The sequence below is a fragment of the Dermochelys coriacea genome, chromosome 2, assembly GCF_009764565.3.
Source record: "Dermochelys coriacea isolate rDerCor1 chromosome 2, rDerCor1.pri.v4, whole genome shotgun sequence".
NCBI lineage: Eukaryota > Metazoa > Chordata > Testudines > Dermochelyidae > Dermochelys > Dermochelys coriacea.
In genome coordinates, this window is record NC_050069.1 from 43,847,965 (window position 1) to 43,869,570 (window position 21,606).

The 21,606-nt window shown below is 37.8% G+C and overlaps 1 protein-coding gene across 7 annotated transcripts in view; it reads right to left on the bottom strand.

Annotated features, from left to right (window-relative positions):
- Positions 1 to 21,606, bottom strand: part of DPY19L4 (dpy-19 like 4) — a 45,243-nt gene that overhangs the window by 12,483 nt on the left and 11,154 nt on the right. For all 7 annotated transcript variants that reach the window (XR_006278716.1, XM_038391222.2, XM_038391221.2 and 4 more), the window contains 11 exons: positions 21,191 to 21,336; positions 19,104 to 19,227; positions 18,200 to 18,334; positions 16,878 to 17,009; positions 16,685 to 16,783; positions 14,311 to 14,384; positions 12,047 to 12,205; positions 9,491 to 9,610; positions 8,473 to 8,593; positions 7,111 to 7,167; positions 4,364 to 4,446 (listed from right to left, as the gene is read on the bottom strand). Coding sequence is in view for 6 of the 7 variants with exons in the window: in XM_038391222.2 (XP_038247150.1) it covers positions 4,364 to 4,446; positions 7,111 to 7,167; positions 8,473 to 8,593; positions 9,491 to 9,610; positions 12,047 to 12,205; positions 14,311 to 14,384; positions 16,685 to 16,783; positions 16,878 to 17,009; positions 18,200 to 18,334; positions 19,104 to 19,227; positions 21,191 to 21,336 (1,250 nt within the window). In the remaining variant the exon portion in view is untranslated. The remainder of the gene's footprint in view (positions 1 to 4,363; positions 4,447 to 7,110; positions 7,168 to 8,472; positions 8,594 to 9,490; positions 9,611 to 12,046; positions 12,206 to 14,310; positions 14,385 to 16,684; positions 16,784 to 16,877; positions 17,010 to 18,199; positions 18,335 to 19,103; positions 19,228 to 21,190; positions 21,337 to 21,606) is intronic.

Here is a 21,606-nt window from a genome sequence, read left to right on the forward strand (position 1 = left end):
TTTATAATCAATTCTAACACCCAAGTGAATCTTATCACCTGCTAAGGTAAAAATTCCAGCTCATGAAGATACCATTATGCATCTAACTACACATTTAACTGAAACTACTCTTCTTAGCAATCAGCTACGAATTGGCCTAGTAGCATGATCGAAGTCCTTTGTATTGCTAGGTGGAAGCCCAAGCTTATTAGGAGCATGAGCTGATAAAGAAGGCCTCCTGATGAAGAGAGTGGAGAGAAGGGTTGGTTAACTGCCATTCACTTCTGCATTGTCTAATCCATGAAACAACACTTGATCCGGAAGGGACTGGGATCATTGTCTTTTGGGCTGAGAGGAGAATGCCAAGTAGCACACACAGGAATGGGTGGAAGGCGAAGGAGGAAAAGAAAAGTGGCAATAACTATAGAAAAAATGGAAACCACAGAACAAGAAAAGAGATGCTACATATTTATATACACCTAGCAGAGCTTCTATAAAAGAAATACAATTTTTTAAATAAAGATATTTTCTGAGTATAGCTTCTGAACTATGTCTCAGTTATTTTATCTACCTCTCAACAAAAAGCAATTAAAAGCTCCTGTAAGTCCCACCACATAACAAATATTTTTAAATAATCAAATTCATTTTATCATATGTTCTGCCCTGGCAAGTTTTTATTTTATTTGAAGATGTACTGGTAAAACACATATGCGTTTAGACATCTTGACTATCAAAAAAGAAGTCAAATATTTAACAGGCTCTAGTTCATTGGTGGACAACCTGCCGCCTGCGAGACAGTTAGTTAATTTATATTGATCAACCGCAAGCACGTGCCTGCGGACGGTCAATGTAAACAAACTATCTCATGGCCCGCCAGCGGAAGCCAATAAAAGGTATTCAGTTATGAACTGAAAAACTTCCATGTTCCTTAAAAATACGAACAACAGCTGTAAAAAGTGGTAGACAGACTGCCCTTTGTTGAGCATATCTCAAAGCAAGTCACCATGATTAATTATGTAATTGATGTGTAATATATGCAGGCTAATGCAAAAGTCATTAAGCACTTGGCATGGTTCCACTTGCTGCCATAAAGATCCACAGGCGTGACAAATATCCTACACTGCTATTAACAAAAAGAAGAAATTGGTAGGATCATCATAATTATCAGCCTAGTCTTTTCTGAAGATGTACAGTTAAAGTCATTAAACTATTTGAACATAGGGGGCCCAATTCTACCCTCAAAAGGCACAAGTTCCAGAAGCATCAACAGAACAGATGTTGGACTGTGTGAGGACCAAATAGGGCCTGTAGTTCTCACTGGGAGAGAGTTTATTTTTACAGATAAATTTTTTCTTCAAGTAAGATTCAGTTGTACTCTCAGTATTTGTTATGACTAAGGCTGCGTGTTTGTCACAGAGGTCATGGATTCTGTGACTTCTGCAGTGGTCAGTGCGCCTGGCTCAGGGTAGTCTCAGGCCACCATGCCCGCAGCAGCAGAATTTGGGTGCGGGAGTTGGGATACGGGATGGGTGAGGCCGGCTCTGGGCGGCGCTTACCTGGGGGGCTCCCTGGAAACAGCGACATCCACCTCGCTCAGCTGCTAGGCGGAGGCCTGGCCAGGCAGCTCTGCACGCTGCCTCCGCCCAGAACGCTGGCTTCGCAGCTCACATTGGCCGGGAACTGCGGCCAATGGGAGCTGCTGGGTGGTGGTGGTGGGGTGCATGCAGGCAGAGGCAGTGCATAGAACTGCCTGGCCGTGCCTCCGCTTAGAACGGAGCTGAGCGAGGGGGATGTCACCACTTCTGGGGAGCCCCTCAGCCAGGTAAGTGTTGCCCAGAGCCCGCCTCACCCCATCCCATGCCCCAACCCCCTGTCCTCCTCCCACACCCAAACTGAGTCTGCTGCTGAACGGGGGAGGCGTGGAGGCAGGTAGGGAGTGTGCTGGCCTCACCAATTCCCCTGCCCCTCCCCCGCCAGCACCAGCGGGGGGTCCCAGGCCGCATGCTGCCACCCTCCCACCCCCAGCACCTGGGCCGCCCTCCCCCAGCACCTGTGGGGGCCCTAGGCAGGCTCCCGCCCAAGTTTTAGTCACACGTATTTTTAGTAAAAAAAGTCAGGGACAGGTCACAGGCTATGAATTTTTGTTTACTGTTCATGAGCTGTCCGTGACCTTTACTAAAAATACCCATGACTAAAACACAGCCTTAGTTATGGCCAACACAGCTAGTCATGGACAAGAACTGACATAGCCTCTTGGTCAAAGCGGAAGTCTTGAACCAACTACATTACATTTCTGCTTTACTTAAATCTCTTATTTCCTACATCAGTAGGGTTGATTCTGCCAATTGCTGAGCACCCTGACTCTGATACAGCTAAGAATGTAAGTGGTTATGCACCTTGCAGGATCAAGCCTGATATTTGTCTCCACCAATGTTTTTTGCAAATAGCTATTAGAAAATTAGCATGTAAAGAACTAAGAACATAACATTCACTAACTTAAGTCTTTTACTTGGCAATTAAGGTTGGTAACTAAATTATATGAAAGCAAGTCACACATAATGCAGGCGCTGCTTCTGCTCCCACTGAAGTCAATGACAAGTTCCTACTGCTTTTAATGGAAGTAATATCAAGCCCACAATCCCGGTCTTCTTTTCCTTCCCAAACCACATGATCAAGTATGGAGGGAAAACTCAGATTAATAACTGGATTTTGATTAATAACTGTAGTCTGTAACTTATTTAAATCAGCTTCTGTACCAAATGACTGGAGGACAGCTAATGTGATGCCAATTTTTAAAAAGGGCTCTAGAGGTGATCCTGACAATTACCATCAGTAAGCCTGACTTCAGTACTGGGCAAACTCCTTGAAACAATAGTAAAGAACAAAATTGTCAGACACATAGATGAACATAATTAGTTGGGGAAGACTCAACATGGTTTTTGTAAAGGGAAATCATGCCTCACCAATCTACTAGAATTCTGTGAGGAGGTCAACAAACATGTGGACAAGGAATCCATTGGATATGGTATACTTAGATTTTCAGAAAGCCTTTGACAAGATCCCTCACCAAAGGTTCTTAGGCGAAGTAAGCTGTCATGGGATAAGAGAGAAGGTCCTCTTATGGACAGGTAAGTGGTTAAAAGATAAAAAAACAAAGGATAGGAATAAATGGTCAGTTTCAGAATGGAGAGAGGTAAATAGTGGTGTCCCCCAGGGGTCTGTACTGGGACCAGTCCTATTCAAATTACTCATAAATGATCTGGAAAAAGAGATAAAACAGTGAGGTGGCAAAATTTGCATATGATACAAAATTGCTCAAGATAGTTAAGTCACAGGCAGACTGCGAAGAGCTACAAAAGGATCTCTCCAACCTGGGTGACTGGGAAACAAAATGGCAGATGAAATTCAGTGTTGATAAATGCAAAGTAATACACATTGGAAAATATAATCCCAACTATACATATAAAATGATGGGGTCTAAATTGGCTGTTGCCACTCAAGAAAGATCTTGAAGTCATTGTGAATAGTTCACTGAAAACATCCACTCAATGTGCAGTGGCAGTCAAAAAAGCAAACAGAATGTTGGGAATCATTAAGAAAGGGATATATAATATGACAGAAAATATCATATTGCCTCTATATAAATCCATGGTACGCCCACATCTTGAATACTGCGTGCAGATGTAGTCACCCCATCTCAAAAAAAGATATATTGGAATTGGAAAAGGTTCAGAAAAGGGCAACAAAAATAATTAGGGGTATAGAACGGCTGCCATATGAGAAGAGATTAATAAGACTGGATTTTTCATTTTGGAAAAAAGAGATGACTAAGGGCAGATATGATTGAGGTCTATAAAATCATGACTGGTGTGGAGAAAGTAAATAAAGGAAGTGTTATTTACTCTTCATAACACAAGAACTAGGTGTCATCAAATGAAATTAATAGCCAGCAGGTTTAAAACAAACAAAAGGAGTATTTTTTCATACAACGCACAGTCAACCTGTGGAATTCCTTGCTAGAGGATGTTGTGAAGGCCAAGACTATAACAGGGTTCAAAAAAAGAACTAGATAAGTTCATGGAGGATAGGTTTATCAATGGCTATTAGCTAGGATGCACAGGGATGGTGTCCCTAGCCTGTTTGCCAGAAGCTGGGAATGGGTGATAGGGGATGATCACTTGGTGATTACCTGTTCTGTTCATTCCCTCTGGGGCACCTGGCATTGGCCACTGTCGGAAGACAGGATACTGGGCTAGATGGACCTTTGGTCTGACCCAGTATGGCCGTTCTTATGTCTTATGATAAAATATGCTATTATTACTCAAAACAAAAATGCCCTGAGCAAAACAAAAACATAGATACATATCCAGGAATTCACACTTACTTTACCCACATCATGAGTTCTACTGTATCTGAGTCATAAAATTCTTGCAGTTCTGAAAGCTCTGTCATTATCCTAGGAAAATACTGAAGAAAATAAAACAGAAGTTTATTACATACCAGGGTAAGCCCAATGGGATCTCTCAAACATTGTAACTTTAAATATAGCAATAAGAGTAATCGGTAGTCTTTACAGTCACAAAAGAAATATCGCTACAGATGACCAATTAAAGTCTAATAAAACTGTTCTATATTTTGGTCCAAATTCAATGGTTTAGTACCATTAACTCCAAAGGATTTACACCAGGAGTTGAATCTGACCCCTTATATTAAAAAAAACAAAACAAAACCACAAACTTTTTCCCTTTGGTTTTTGAGACAGTAACTTGAAGCATACAATAGTAAACTAAATCGCAGTTGTCTCTCTACAGAGGGTAACAGTAAGTCTAACAATACCATTTAATTTAATCTAGTAATGCATTTTGTTGAAGTATTCCTGCTGTTCCTCAAAATGACCTCAACGCAATTCTCCTCCGTATAAAATTATGGAAGTTTCTGAGAGAAAATTACTATACCATCTGGATCTTTTTAACATTTTGCAATTTTTTTCCCCATTACTTCAGTTTGGTTCTATGGGATGGCACAAACTTCTTAAACTGGATTTGTAACATATAGAGCCCTCTAGTGTCCAAACCCTTATAACAGTTTTGTTAGAACAATTTGAAGTACAGAATTCCCCAGTCAACTGAACAAGTTTTATTTACTGTAAATAGATTTATATCTGACAACCTTTTTTTTAGCTTCTCAGAGAGCCAATCTAAATGCTCTGGCAGCATATGTGAAGTCAGAAGATGCGTAGAGAAAGTCTTATTCTACTGCTATACATACCATTGTATCAGATCATCAATAATAAACCATTTGAATCAGATGTTTATATCTTAATCACTAAGGGACCATTGTGATCATCTAGTCTGACATCCCGCACATTGCAGGCCACAGAACCTCACCCATCCACTTCGGTAATAGACCCTTAACCTCTGGCTGTGATACTGAAGTCCTCAAATCATGGTTTAAAGACTTCAGGGTACAGAGAATTCACCATTTATGCTGGTTTAAAACTGCAAGTGACCCATACCTCATGTTGCAGAGGAAGGCAAAAAAACCCTAGATAAGTGGCTCTCAACTATTCCAGACTACTGTACTCCTTTCAGGAGTCTGATTTGTCTTGCGTACCCACAAGTTGAACCTCATTTAAAAAAAACTACTTGCTTACAAAACCAGACATAAAAATACAAAGTGTCACAGCACACTATTACAGAAAAATTGCTTGCTTACTCATTTTTGTCATATAAATTATAAAATAAAATCAACTGGAATACAAATACTGTACTTACACAACAGTATATAGAGCACTATAAACAAGTCATTGTCTGTATAAATTTTAGTAAAACTAGGCAAATATCCAGATTAATTGAAGTACCCCTGGAAGACCTGTGCATACCCCTGGTTAAGAACCACTGCCCTAGGGTCTCTGCCAATCTGACCCAAGGGAAAAATTCCTTCCTAACTCTAATATGGTGATCAGTCAGACCCTGAGCATATGGGCAAGACTCATCAGGCAGATACCTGGGAAAAAATTCTCTGTAGTAACAGAGCCCTCCCTATCTAGTGTCTCATCTCTGGCCATTGGGGACTTTTGCTATTGCCAGTCGCTGATGGGCCACATGCCATTGTAGGCAGCCCATCATACCATTCCCTCCATAAACTTATCAGGCTCAATCTTGAAACCAGTTAGGCTTTTTGCCCCCCCGCTCCCATTAGAAGGCTGTTCCAGAACTTAACTCCTCCTTTAGAAACCTTCACCTAATTTTGAGCCTAAACTCGTTGATGACCAGTTTATATCCATTTGTTCTTGTGTCCATGTAATTTCAGTACAGAGAAGAGCTACAATTTTCAGATACTTTTGCCATTTACAAACTTAAACTTTAACAACTATTCACTCTATAATATGATAACACCCGTTAAAAGAGCAATCTGATTCCTGTACAATATCTATTTAACAAAAGCTCACTATTGTAATGATTTGGGGGGGGGTTACATGTACATGGCAAGGATCTGTAAACCTTTTAACACTTCCTAAATAAATAAATTGTTTAAAACAATTAAGTATTTAGAAATAGCTTTTCTGAACTTTTGTAATATGGAACTGAACTTTTTTTTTAAAACCAGGACATATCTATGTAAGTGCCTAAATGATATCCTTTAATGTAGTATTTGAACATCTAGAATATTTCTATGTAAGGTTCTAAAACTAAGAATTCCATTTCTTGTTGACAGGAGCTTTTCAAATAAAGCACTTGCAACCACCTTCTGTAATTCTATTTCCAACTTACCTAGCTGCCTCTCAGTGAAAACATGCATGGGATGACATACTCTTAAATATGTTCCAATGTTTTACTTTTGCAGTATTTTCTTTGTAGAATCACTTTACTTTATAAATCCAAAATTTAAATGAAGGAGTTTGTCTTTGGCCAAAGACAAATGCATTTTTTAATTGCACCAGCCACAATTGTTATGTAATCCTTGTACATACAACTATATGAGATTTTATTTGCTGTTTTTAAAGAACTGTGTTCAGTAGAGCACATAGTCTGATATTATTGATTATTTCACATAGGTGCTGTCTTCTCTCACCAGCAAGACATTACTTATACTGTGCCTACAATGAACAATTAAAATACTTTTTCTTACCTCTTTCCACAAGCTGAAACCTATTATACTTGGAACTGCCATACTCAGAATGAGAGCCTAGAATATTTTTAAAAAAATAAATAAAATGATTACTGATTGCTCCTTTATTCCCCACACATGGAACCTGGGATATTTACTGTTTCTGCCTAAAAGCTGAGACACAAGGTGGGAAAAATAATATCTTTTATTAGACCTCATCTCTCTAATATCTGGGACCAAAACGTATACAACCACACTGCAGTTCTAAAAGCTGTCAGTTGTAATAGATGACATTAAATGACATGAACATTAAATGACATTTGGACAAATTCTGCAGTTCTTAGTCAAGCAAAACTCAATATGAACAAACAGGATTTTACTTGATTAAACACTGCAGAATTTTGCTCATTGTAACTTTAGTAGTATTGGGTCTGAATAGTTTATTCTTCAAGTAACAGCGATGAAGTATTGAGCTGGGGAAGGAAGCAAGAGTGAACAGATGTCTCTCTCACTAAGGTGATCAAGAGACAAAGAAAAAAAAGAATGAAAAGTGCAATTCAATTCCCTTTAACCTTATTTATTCTCTCATTCAGAATCACAGTATTAATACAAAAGAACAGCTCATTATACAGCACCGCAGCATTCCAACTAATCAACCTCATCTTGCAAAGAAGGAGTAGTACAACGCTGTTTTGGTAATTTCTAGTAATGGATGTATGCAAAGCAATCTACTGACAATTAAAAACTGAAGTTGATCAGTTAATTGCATGCATAAAATAAAACAAAACATGAAATAGAAACAAATAGACATTCTTACATAACCTGGTATCAATTACATTACACTGGAAGAACTGCCTTGGTAATTCTTACAGAGTACTACTGCTTAGCATTTACATAACAAGTGACATGTCCAAAGCATTGTACAAACATTCGATAAATAATTATTCCTCAGCACATCCTTGAATCAAGTAACTGGATATGATCCCCATTTTACAGAGTGGTAAAATGTGGGAGAAGAGAGATGTGATTTACTCAAGGCCGCTCATCACATCAGTGGTAGAACTGGGATTACAATAGAAGTGGTCCTGATTCCCACTGCAGCATTTATCCCTCTTAAACCCTGATGCCTTTTAGAGGCTATAGCATAAACATGAGCAGACAATTGGTCTCAACAAATCTTATATGAATAATTCTAGCTATTGTTTAATTTGACAATTTTTCAATCTCTCCCGACAATTCAATATATATTTGTCCAGGCTGCCCTATTTTTCTACCCTTAGATTTTTCTTTAGAATTCTCAATTACTCACCACTTGTAAAAGAGATGGACTCATTAGCTATAACTACCAACAATAGCTAACGACGACTTGTAACGATGACTCACCAGCAATATTGGGTGTACAGCTCTCAGTCGAAGCCACTTGAAAAGTGTCATCCAAAGCTCAGGGGAGCATACACCAAATGCAGCAAGCATACACATATAGGGAGTCCACAGGTACTTCACGCTGGGAAGCAACACAAAAATCCAAAGATGAGACATTGCACAGATGTATTCAGACTCCAGACACAAACACACACCTGTCTCTAAAATTTATTTTAGAGATGACAGTTGACAGTCTGGAAAATGCCATTGTTCTAGTTTAAACAGCATTACATCTAGTGTCATAAGAATAAACGCTCTGAATATCTTTTTAAACTGCTTTGCTATTGCTTGACATGTCAAAACACACATCTCATGATGTCCTAAACAGACAAGGAGATGGAGTAGAGGTCTTTTCCATCTCTAGTTTCCATGATACACCATTAATAAGGCCCTACTTAATTTGAAATATTTTGGAAATTGTGGCGCCTACAATATTAGGCTTCCACTGCAATTTTGACAGTGGGATCCCTGGGTGGCTGACAGCAGGGACCTCCACTCTCAGCCCCAGGCTCCTGCTCTCAGCCCCAGGCTGCTGACAGCAAAAAATCGTGGAAAAGTAATAATGGACCTTAATACCACAAATAGTCCATTATTACTTTCCTGCAATTTTCCATGGCTTGTTCGCAACTCAGCAGCAATTATTGGACAATCATCCCATGATTCAAGTACGGCCTTAACCATGAACTACCTGGTGCACCAAAAAGTTACACAAGATTTCAATGGAACATCGGAATTTAAAAAGAAGACCAACAGGGGGGTGATTAAAAATTTGTTCTAACTTTTTTTTTTTTTTTTTTTTTTTTAAAGATATGGTCAAAGTTCACTAAGCTACTTCCTAGAGTAATTAGTAGTGTTGTATGTCAAATAGGTTTCAGAGAAGAGTGTGGGAGGGGGACAATTTGAAAACTTCTAAAAGGGTGACTAAAGTTAGTAATATTTTGCCACTTTCAAAACTGAAAGATCAATATAAAAAACTTACCCTTCCAACATCATTGCAAGAGAACCCATTAATATGGTGTGGATTACATGATAAGCAATCTCTGGCCTTTCTCCAATTCGGCCATCGTCAAGTGTAATTTTTTCTTTGAGTGGTTCACCACTGCAATTGGAAGAAAATGAAACAGCATTTATCTCACACATTGTCTCAAGCTGTGATACCTACAAAAAATTTGACAACAGCTAGGCCACTGGTGTGCTGATACCATTATCTATCATGCTGATCAAAACTGTCTTATTGTTTCCTTGTACCCCCTGTCCAGCTGTCTGTATTTATCTTCCGTCTCTTGTCTTGTACTTAGATTGTAAGCTCTTTTGGGGGCAGGGCCTGTCTATGTCAGGGGTCGGTAACCTTTCAGAACTGGAGTGCCAAGTCTTCATTTATTCACTCTAATTTAAGGTTTTGTGTGCCCGTAATACATTTTAATGTTTTTAGAAGGTCTCTTTCTATAAGTCTATAATATATAACTAAACTATTGTTGTATATAAAATAAATAAGGTTTTTTAAATATTTAAGAAGCTTCATTTAAAATTAAATTAAAATGTGGAGCCCCCCGGACTGGTGGCCAGGACCCGGGCAGTGTGAATGCAACCGAAAATCTGCTCGTGTGCTGCCTTTGGCACACGTGCCATAGGTTGCCTACCCCGGTCTATGTTCTGTGCTTGTCTAGCTCCTAGCACAATGGCTTGGTCCATGACTTGGGCTCCTAGGCACTGTGATATTTATTATTTGTGTTAACAACTTTAACGGAGAATCTAATTCAAGAGTAAGAAGCCTTCACACACACAACTATTCTGCACTAAACTATGCTGTACTTAAGGTAAATCATCCTTTGTCATATTATAAGTCCAACTGCAAGCTGTAGAATCAGTGTAACTGCACCTATAATTTAAAGGACAGAAAAAGGGATGGAGGACAGTTGAATTTCATCATTACAAATCCTAGTAGAATCAGATTTAGGTTGCTATCTTGCATATATAAAACAAATCCATTCACCAACTAGGAAGGTGAGGAGTGGAATGGGAAGCAATAGATTTTATTCAATCATAAAATTATTTTAAGCTACATCACAATAATAAACTTTATTGTGACAAAATGGAGAACTAAGACGATTAATACTTCACATTCAAAAAATTTTTGGACTTTTTTTAGGTTTTCTGAAAAAGTTTTGTTGGACAAATTGAAGTCACTGCTTGTTACAAAGTTGTCATGATTATTACAAGTGAAAATCAATTTGAAGAATGAGAAAATTAAAACTGACAAAATCATCTTGAATCAAAGCTGATTACTTGTTACAAATCACAGGGGAAACAACTTTCCAATAAATATGGCATCATTTTCATCTCCTAAAAGTCTGACAGATTTTGAAAAATCCACTCTCATTTTTACCCCTCACAAGTGGGAAACTTGACCTGGCATAGGAGAGAATCTACACCTTTCATTACATTCAGTACAATGTAAACTCTTCAGAAACAAGTAAGGTCTTTTTCCTAGCACTTAAGGTTTCAAAGATAACCTTCTCTATTAGGACCTATGCAGCAGTGCCATTCTAAGCCTGCAGACAGTTCCATTGCCTCTGCTACTTGTCACTGTTTTACCTAGCAAAACCAGATTCAAACTAAGGGTATGTTTACACTGTATTCAGGGGATCTGACGGTAGCATGTGTAAGCACACCTGGGTTAGCTTTGATTGAGCTAGCTCACTAAAAATAGCAGTGTAGCTGCAGCAGCACAAGCGGTGGTATAAGGTAGACACTTGAGTGTGTACCAGGCGACCTTGTACTCTGGTCGCTAACCCATGCAACTGCCTGAGCTGCCCTGACTTCACTGCTATTTTTAGTGAGTTATCTCAATCAAAGCAGGCTCAGGTATGCCTACATGTGCTGCAATCGCACACGCACACACACACACACACACACACACACACACACACACACACACACACACACACACCATAGTGCAGTGAAGACATACTCAAAGAGGACACTAGTCAGTTTCATTGGTTCTTTTCAGAATCCTGTGGGCCACAGTGAAACAAAGGGATCAGGACACTTTTATTCTACTGTTTGGCTCTCAACAGCAGAATATGCAGGCACTCTTAATAAGAGATCAGGGCCAAAAAAGACAGAGAAGAGGCCGACTACTGGAGATCCTCTCCATTCCTCCACCTTATTCATGGCAGCCAGGAGGTTGTGGAGGAGACAAATACTAGAGAAATATAAATCTTCTTGCAGCAGCTAGGAGACTATGCAGCTGGGGGGTGGGAACCCCCTTCTCCCTTCCAGAAACACACTAGTCAGAGGCTGACACAGAAGGAGCTCTTAGAAGGATCCAGGACTCCTCTTCTGGCAGCAAGAATACGCTATCAGGGAATTATCTATGGAGCTCTCTTCCATTCATATTTGCTATCAAGTTATGGTTAAATTCATAAATGTTTTATACAGTTTTAAACCCTAGTCTATCAGAAGATTACAACTAATCATTCATATACAATTTAATAATCCTCAAATTAGCTGTATAAAAAAAATAAACACTTACCTAATTCTCCTAAAAATGACTTGAGTTACAGAAGAAAGGCAGATAATTAATACTAAAATATAAAAAGGCAATAGAGATGACTGAGTTAGTCGCAAAAAAAAGTCTTGAGATGGTGTCTGAAGGGATTCTTGACAAAGAAGCCAGTTCACTGTAAAGTTCCTAGTAAGTTAGAAATATCACATATAAAAATAAATTTGTTAGCTAATCTGCTCAGATGAATCCAAATTAATACATTTCCTCCCCAATATTTTTTTTTCAAATATATAATGGTTTTGCAAGCATTCTTTTTTAAAAAAATCATAAGCTCATCCTTGAAATGTATATTCTATGATCTGAAAAGAACAGGTTATAACATTTTATAAGCACTTCTATACAGAGAAAAATCCACTTCTAAAAACTTCATTCTGGGGAATCAAAGTATTTTACATATATCAATGAATTAAATCTAATGACTTATTTTTGAGGCATGAAAGTGTGTTTATCCCCATTTCACAGAGAAGGAAACTGAAAGTTGAGTTAGTTTGTCGAAGATCACATAGGTAGCTTACAGCAGAGCCAAGAAAAGAACATGGGATTCCCAAGTTCCAGTCCTGTGTCTTAATCACTTGACAATCTTTCCTTCTTCTCACAAAATAATTTAACGAGAGAACTGAGAAAGTATGGTCTTTAATTTATGTATTGCTAGAAATCAATATCCTCTACTGGAATGTAAGACTGGTGATGTAAATGATGCACTGAATTTGTCCATGTCTTCATCTCCTGTATCTTTAGCAGGATTTCCTTCTCCTCCCTCTTTTCTTCTTTTTGCATCTACTCTAGAAAATCAAACTATTTTCAATCAACCTATCTGGACAGAACCAGTTTAAGGATGAACAGTGCATTGTGTCCACATTAGTGGACACTAGTGATGAGTCACTTTAACAACTCTTGTGCCGCAATCCCATGTCCACTCTATTTTTGTTCTAAACAAATTTAGCTGCACTGTCATCTTGGTACCTATCCCACAGTTTCCAGTGCTGTTCCCAGAAGCAATGGATTGTGAGAGATTTTAACAGGCCTTCTGAGAGAACCTTAAGAGAAACCAGGAAATTGAGAGAGAACGGATCAAGCTCCCATAATTCTAAAGGGAAGATTCACAATTATCCAGGAGGACTCTCATCCAGTTTGTCTCAATCACTGATTTAAGAGGAGTAATTCTATGTCTTAAAAGTGAAATAATCCAATCACTGTAAAAAGTCACATATACAGATCTCTAACACACCTGTTAGTTGAGATAAAACCAAAATCCTGACAAAATGTAGCCATTAAAGACCTTTCTGGAGCTTTCAGGAAAATAGGGGTGTTAATCACTGCATCTTGGCTAAACTTATTACATTCTGCCTTCCTAAAATTTCCCTGGAAATTTCAGTTGTATGTAATTATATTCTTTACTTCCTGTCCTGAAATGCTGTCAAGTCATTTTGTACAGAGGCAAGTGCACTTCAGTGGAGACGGTATCACTTCACGTATAGAGTTTTTAAACATTGGCCTCAAGTGCCAAGAGCTCTCACAGTCCAACAAAGTGCATATTTCAATATCATTACCTATTTCTCACCTAAGATATTCTAGAATATCTGCAGTGATGGTGCTTTTGTCATTGGCTCTGGTACTCTAATTCGCTGCCCAATTATTATGGTTAAGAACACATTGTTAATATCCAGCCGTAACATTTTCTTCTCACCTTAAGGGTTACAGTGCCGTGTCTTACAATCTTCTAAAACTTTCAATAATTCCCTCCGTTTACTTACAAAAATACTTTTGAGGTAACAATACTGATTGCTGATGCCCTCTCTCTCTCTCTCTCTCTCTCTCTCTCTCCAGAATCTTCCCTTTTCTAGACTATATGAATTTAGCTTCATGGTTTCCGATCATCATCATCTTAGCCTCCCACTATTATTAAAAATATTGGTTAGAAGTAGGATGTTTTCAGGGCTCTCAGATGCAGAGTTTAAATATATAAAAAAAAAAACCAAAAACAGAAACTTTTACCCTTGCTGCAGGAAGTGGCACTGACGTGCTACAGAATTCCAGAAACCCCAAGCACATCCTGTATGTGCCAAATTTCTAAAGTTTTTTTTTTTTTTTTTAAAAAGAAGGTAAAAAATTATTTTCTAAGTTCTCCTACAAAACATTAGGAGTGTCTGCATTTAAATGCTTGTATTTCTCAAAGTAATTTCAAAATTCTATGTATTTTAGACAGCTGTAAATAAACAGCTCGAACTTACTTAGTTGTGTTTAATCCAAATTTTACTTCAAGGAACTTCAACACATGCTCATTTTCTTTATGAGGAACAAATATCTGAAAAACAAGTAAGTGAAGAAAACCAAGTAGCACCTGTAACATAGCCTTCTTTTCCTTCAGATTACAAAACAGTGCAGGGAATAACACACCCTCAAAATATAGTTAAAACAAAGCTGTCATCAGTTCAGGAATTTCATAATACAGTAAAATCTCACTTAAATAAATTTTGCTTAGTGTTTCCCAGAAGGTTGTATACTCCTCACTTCATTTAGGTTCTCCAAATGGAGAGAAGAGTGAAGAGAGTTTCCAGCCAGCTTCCACCAGACCAGCCACCAGCAGGGTGAAAGCTGCAAACTGGGTATAATCAGAGCAAACCAAAGAGGATGGTAATTGACACACCCCTGGTCAACAGGGCCCTGGTTTAGCCAAAAGCTGTGGGTGTTTCAAAGACCTTCAAACAAAATACATCCCTTAACATTCACACTCTTTTCTTAACTTTCTTTGTTCTGGCTAGATAATTCAGCTCATGCATTTTACAAGATCAGCCAATTTTTCTGTGGCTCCAACAGCATAAGACCTATGCTTAATGCAGCAAGCAAAGGATGGAGTTTGAGTGTTCTCTCAGAAAACTTGTGAATACTGACTTTTTTTTTTAAATCTATCTTACAACCAAGAAGAATTTGGGAAGAGAATGAGTGCAGGAAGTTTTCTTTAAAAGGCCTTGGCTTAAAAGAGGCACTAAGACAGATTCTCCCGTCCCGAGTTCCAGATGAAACTGAAAATTAATGTCTACCTTAAAATGTCTCATACCTATTCCTGGTTGTGGGATCTTTTCCCTAGGCTAGAACATAGGTTTTAAAATCTGAATGTTTGCCCCATTCACACTGGCCAGCCAACCCATAACAGACATCATGTTTGAAGCACATTTATTAAACAATTTAAAATATGATTCACAGACTGTTTCCATGCCAGAGTAGACTGGACTTTAGTTCAACCCAAAAGGTGTTAAAAATACTTGAGTTATGAGGCAACTACATATTTTCACTTTGTTCACATTTATATTAGTGCTGTCAAACGATTAAAAAAATAATTGCAATTAATCAAGAGATTAAAAAATAGTCACTATTAATCACAGTTTTAATCACACTATTAAACAATAACAGAATACCAATTTAAATTTATTATAAATATTTTGGGATATCTTTCTACATTTCCAAATATATTGATTTCAATTACAACACAGAATACAAAGTATACAGTGCTCACTTTATTTTATTATTTTTTATTACAAATACTTACACTGTAAAAAAAGATAAAGATATAATATTTTTCAATTCACTTAATAGTGCAATGCAAACACCTGTTCTCACTTCTGATGACATTGTAAATAAAAAGCAGGCAGCATTATCTCCTGCAAATGTAAACAGACTTGTTTGTCTTAGCGAGTGGCTGAACAAGAAGTAGGACTGAGTGGATTTGTAGGTTCTAAAGCAGTTGTGGGGAACCTGCGGCCCATCAGGGTAATCCACTGGTGGGCCGTGAGACAGTTTGTTTACATTGACCACTGCAGGCACGGCCAACTGCAGCTCCCATTGGGCGGAAATGGCGAACCGCAGCCAGTGGGAGTTGCGGGCGGCCGTGCCTGCGGCGGGCAAAGTAAACAAACTGTCTCATGGCCCACCAGCAGATTACCCCAACGGGTCGCATGCCGCCCACGGGCCGCAGATTGCCCACCACTGCTCTAAAGTTTTACGTTGTTTTATTTTTGAGTGCTGTTATTAAAAACTATATACATATACAGTGTGTGTGTGTGTGTGTGTGTATACATATGTAAGTTGCACTTTAACGATAAAGAGAGTGAACTACAGTGCTTGTATGAGGTGAACTGAAAAATACTATTTATTTTGTTTATCTTTTTTACAGTATAAATATTTGTAATAAAATAATAATTTTCAGTGAGCACTGTACACTTGGTATTCTGTGTTGTAACTGAAATAAATATATTTGGAAATGTAGAAAATTATCCAAAAATATTTATTATAAATTTAAATTGGTATTCTATTATTGTTTAACAATGAGATAAAACTTCAATTAATCATTTTTTAATCTAGTTAATTTGTTTTGCTTGAGTTAACTGAATAACTGACAGCCCTAATTTGTATATTTGCCTTGTAAAACAAAAGTGGCTAAAGGTTTAATTCTTCCAGCTTCCATTAACCTAGTCCAACAACAGCTTCACAGGATAAGCATCATTTGAAAAGTTTTTTTTGCTAAGATTACTTTTATAAAGACATAACTGTATCCCTCCCTATAGGGCATCAACCAATTAAATGTCTCTTTCTAAAGGTAAGCCTTACCTTCAATAAGAAATTCATTGTCACTGTTATCATAAATACCAAGTAAAAGTACATTATTTTTAGCATCCTTGAAATAAATGTGTCCTTTTTCACATTCATCTGCAAAAATAAATATTTAAAAATGTGTATTATTTGGAGTTCAGTGTAAACAAAAACAACTACATACCAAATTAGAAATCAATATCCCAATTACCTGAAGGCATTTAGAGAGCATTAAAGCTGCTACAAGGCTTAGTAATGGAGATACTAATAAAGCTGGATTTTCAAACTGTAAGAGATATCCCAGGAAGAGAGAGAACAGATAGATTTTGTACACTTCATGCACCTATTGGGAAAAACAAAAAACAAAACAAAAGAACCTATAGTTCATACCTTGTTTACAAAACAGTGGAACAACCACAAGTGAAATAAACTTGTGAACCTTTTTACTGCACAAGCCTAAGAATTCAGTATTTTAAAAGTGCTTCCATCTTTGTCTATTGCAAAAATTGCATATCACCTTACCACGTCACACTACTTAGAATGTTCACATGTAGGTACTGCAACTTGCTTACCATTACTTACCTTTAGGTAAACAGAATCCAGCAATTCTGATACTTACAATTCTTTATGTATATGCAAATATACAGTGAAAGTATTTACTATGTGCATTTTAAAATATAGTGGTTTCTTCAACAGACTAGCAATATGGTCCCATCAGTTTGGGATTAAAGCATGTAAGAGTTGGTATGCATAACTTATTCCCCACTATGGGGGAATGGAAAGGAAGCTAATTTGTTAATGTAAGTCACTCAGTATTTGGAGAGGGAGAAGTTGTTTACTTTTGTTTTATTTTGAAATCTGGAAGGACACAGATACCATGTTGAGGGGTACAGTACAAGAACCTAAATAAACAATTATTCTTGTTTATAGTCAGTCATTTTTCAGAGTAGCTCCAAACTTTAAATATTACCCCCATACTGAACCTCCTGTTTACATACATTATCCAGCCATAAAGGCTGCTTAACCAACTATAAAGGAGAATCATTCAGTGCAAAGTGAGTTTTCAGTAACATAGAGCCAGCAGACAGGCACCTAGGCACCTCCCCTCCCTGCTGCCAACACACAAAGGAAAAGGGGACACTGACAGAGCAAAGCAGATGTGGCTGTATACTAATTCACGGCTACAGTTCAGGCCCCAACTTTTTAAGGGGGGGGGGGAAAGAGTTACAGCTACTGAGTCTTAGAGCAGCCCTCAGGCCCTCCTAAGCCTCAAATTGCTCTATGCCAGAAGACCAGGACCTGCCAACCCCTGATCCCCAGAAGAGACGAATGTAAAGATGAGCTTAAAGCCACTTTATTCTTATGACTAGTGTTATGTGCACTTTAGCTGGATTCCAGGTTTAGCTCTAACTCACAAGCAGACATAATCTATGCCCTTTGGAGTTTGTGGAAACAAAACATTGCAGTTACTGTAGTTGTTTAATTCAAGTTTCCAACAAACAAACAATCAATAGTTTGAAGAGTTCATAATACCTTATCTGTCTGCACAAGGGCAAAGCTGTCCAGCAGGACTAGAGAGACAGCCTGGACGAACAGCAGATAGTGACTGTACTCCCACATCATCATGAAAGTATATGTTGAAGCACTCACCAAAAGGTAGCAAAACCTCTAGGGGAAAACACAAAAGAACATTAACTTAATTATCATGTATTTCTGCCATAAGAAAAATTGAGAGATAATTAAAACAAAAATCAGTTCACTAGTAAATGGAAATTATTTCTTTGAAGAATTAAAATACTAAACTAAGAGTTCATCATTTTCTCAGAAGGGAGCTTCATTTTCTTTGCATTGGATGGTGGGGGTGGGCATGGTAAGGGGTCTTAATATTATTGATAAGTAGCTCGTTTTTAGATAGCTGAATTCTTCTTTTGCCCAGTTTAGTCTTTATTCAGTGAGGAGAGAAGAGGTCATATTTGAAGCAGTCAAAATCATATGAGACATGTCAGAAGAAATCACCAACCTAGACAAGGGACAGGAAGAGATATTTACCACCATATTCCCGACTCCCTGAATAGTGAGGAAAGAACCAAATTCTCTATAACCTTATGCAGCCAAAAAAAAACCCAAACCAAACCAAAAAACAAAACAACCCCCCACGCAACTCTTGACAAATTTCAGAAGTGAAAGAGTTGGTAGCATTAGTGTAAAGTTGATTCCCATACTGTTCCCCTCAACCTCCTTGGTAACATTAGAGGACAGGGAAACATTCACTTTCCAGTGAAACTAAAGTACCAGGTATACTCCAGATGCTTTGAAAAAAGCAAACTAATTTTTCTCTTCTTTTTCTGCCTAGAAAGACAATAAGGGACAATGGTGTAACTACTTTGGAGCACATTTCTACTAATTGCATTTTGTTAAGGAAGTACTTGTGTTTTACCTCAGCAGAAGAATTTATGTTGTTTTTTAAATAGCCTGTAAGAGCTGCAACTTGACATGCAAAATATGGCAATGCCCAATTTTCCCTTAAAGGAACGGAGTAGTCGATTCTTGTTGTATCTGTCCTAAAATAAAGCATAGAACAACAAAACAGAACTATTAAGTTGTTTATGGAATAAAAATATTATGGGAAACTAATTCTAGTTACCATAGATATCTTATTAGCAAACCATTCTTGTTACTGGTGCTTTAATACACTTACTGTTTACTAGAAACAAAAATCTATTTTACTATTGGTAAAAGTCACAAGTTTAACATAGTCAAAATGAAGGATATTAAAATCTTTATTCAGCTATAAGTATTCTACCACTTTATGTATATGAGTAGTCAATAGGACTGCTCAGATGACTAAGGTTTGTAGGTCAGGGCCCATAAGAGCTGCCTTTCACATAAAGATGAAGTATGGTTTATGGCAGAGAGAATAGATTCTTTACAACAGTATACTTTTTAGACACGTACTTTCTCAACTGCTTAAAACATATCTGCCTGACGTCTCAGGAGTCATGTAACATTACCAAACAGCAATCCAGCACCAGTTGATTGTCTGCCTACTTTTGAGACTTTTACTGACAAAATGGAGATTACTGATTGATGGAGCGTAAAGACCAGAAAAACATTAGGATTTTCTTATTAATAGTGACTGAACAGCTTTGACTCAACTTGAGTCACAGGGTAACATTTTCAAAAATGCCTAATAATATGAGTGCCTAAGTCCCACTTAGGAACCTACTTCTCACTGACTTTCAGTGAAATGTATGCTTCTAAGTGCCTAATCACTTTTGAAAATTGGATTTAGGCTCCTAAATCATTTAGGCGCTTTTGAAAAAAAATGTTACCCCCCCCATCTAATTTTTGCTTCTCCAGATACAGTGCTCTGAACGGACCACTGTGAGGGTATCTACTTTTGCTTTCAATTTCCAATGTTGTTTAATTTTGCTTGCTCATGGAAAAAATACGGATTATTCACCATTACTATTTCCTTTTCTACTTCATGTACTTCAGCCAGCCACCTAATGAACATCATTTTTATTTGCTGATCACAGCCTGAACAATGACGACTTTATACCTTCCCTCAAAGAAGGTGCTCTTCAACAGTTTCAACTTAAATGCAGCAGGACCCCGTTTATCCAATCTAATTTAGACCCCGGGTCCAGATTGGATTATCAAAAATTCGGATAATCCGGAGAATGGGGAAGTGTATGGCTAGAGTGCCATCTAGCGGCCACAGAAGAGATTGCCCACTTCTGGATCTGTGTGTGCTGGATGGTCGGTACTGAGAGCCGGATAATGGAAGGTTGGATAAACAAGGTTCTACCGTACATCATTAGTACTTTGCACTTCCATAGCCCTTTCCTTCCAAGAATCTCAAAGTGCTTTACAGCCAATAATAAACCACAGATGTACAGTAAATCAGTGACAAAGCTAGGAGTAAAACTCAGTCGTTTATTCTCAGAACCAGTTCACATCATTAAACTCTTCAACAAACTTTTATAGGGGTTCATAACGGGAAGGGAGTTTTCAGGTAAGTGACACATTAAGCAACAAACTTGGATAACAGGGTCTTCTAGATAACAGAGATTCTACTTTGCTACAGAAAGCAGATTCAGAAAGCCAAGAGGCTTTGAAGACAAATGCAGAGGGCATGAAGTTCAAGGCAAGAGAACCACAACCAAAACAGTTAGAGCTGGCCAGAGCATGAGATTTCTATTTCATGGCAATTTTCAAGGTTTTGAAATTTGTTTTCCTTCCACACTGGAACAAAAACAAAACCTTTCAAATGTTTTTGCTAAATGGAATTTTGTTGAAACATCTGCTCTTTCTTACTCTGTGACCAGGGAATCCATCTTGGACCTCAAAAAACCTTCCCATGAAAAACTCTGAAATTGATTTATCTCCATAAAATGTTTCAGCTTCAATGAAATAACATTTTAAAAAAATATTTCAACAAAAAATGTTCTGACCAGCTCTATGAATATTTTTTAAATGCCTTACTGACAAACTAGATTACATAAAAGGCGTTTTTCTTACCTGTTAATAATGAACCATGCTACGGTCAGCATTCCTGCCAACCAAGTCCCACTCATAACCCAACTGGTTACAAACAATGCAGCCATATAAATTCCCTGCAGTCCAAAAACAATACCAATGTAGAAATACACTGGCTCGATAACCTCCTGAAATTACAAATAAAAGTGAAGAGACATAGCAGCAACTGCGAGCTGAAACTGTAAATTATGACTATATACTGTTAGCAGGGTGCTAGATACTTTACAGATCGATAAGATATGCTCCTTATCATAAGAGCTTAAGTTTTAAGTATACAACATAAAAATGCTCAGGGATAGAGCAGGGGGAAAGGAGATGTACAAAACAGAGTGAATTAATAGTAGGAGTTTAGCACACATCTTGTTAGTGCTATGATTTTGGGTTTGTATTAATAGTGA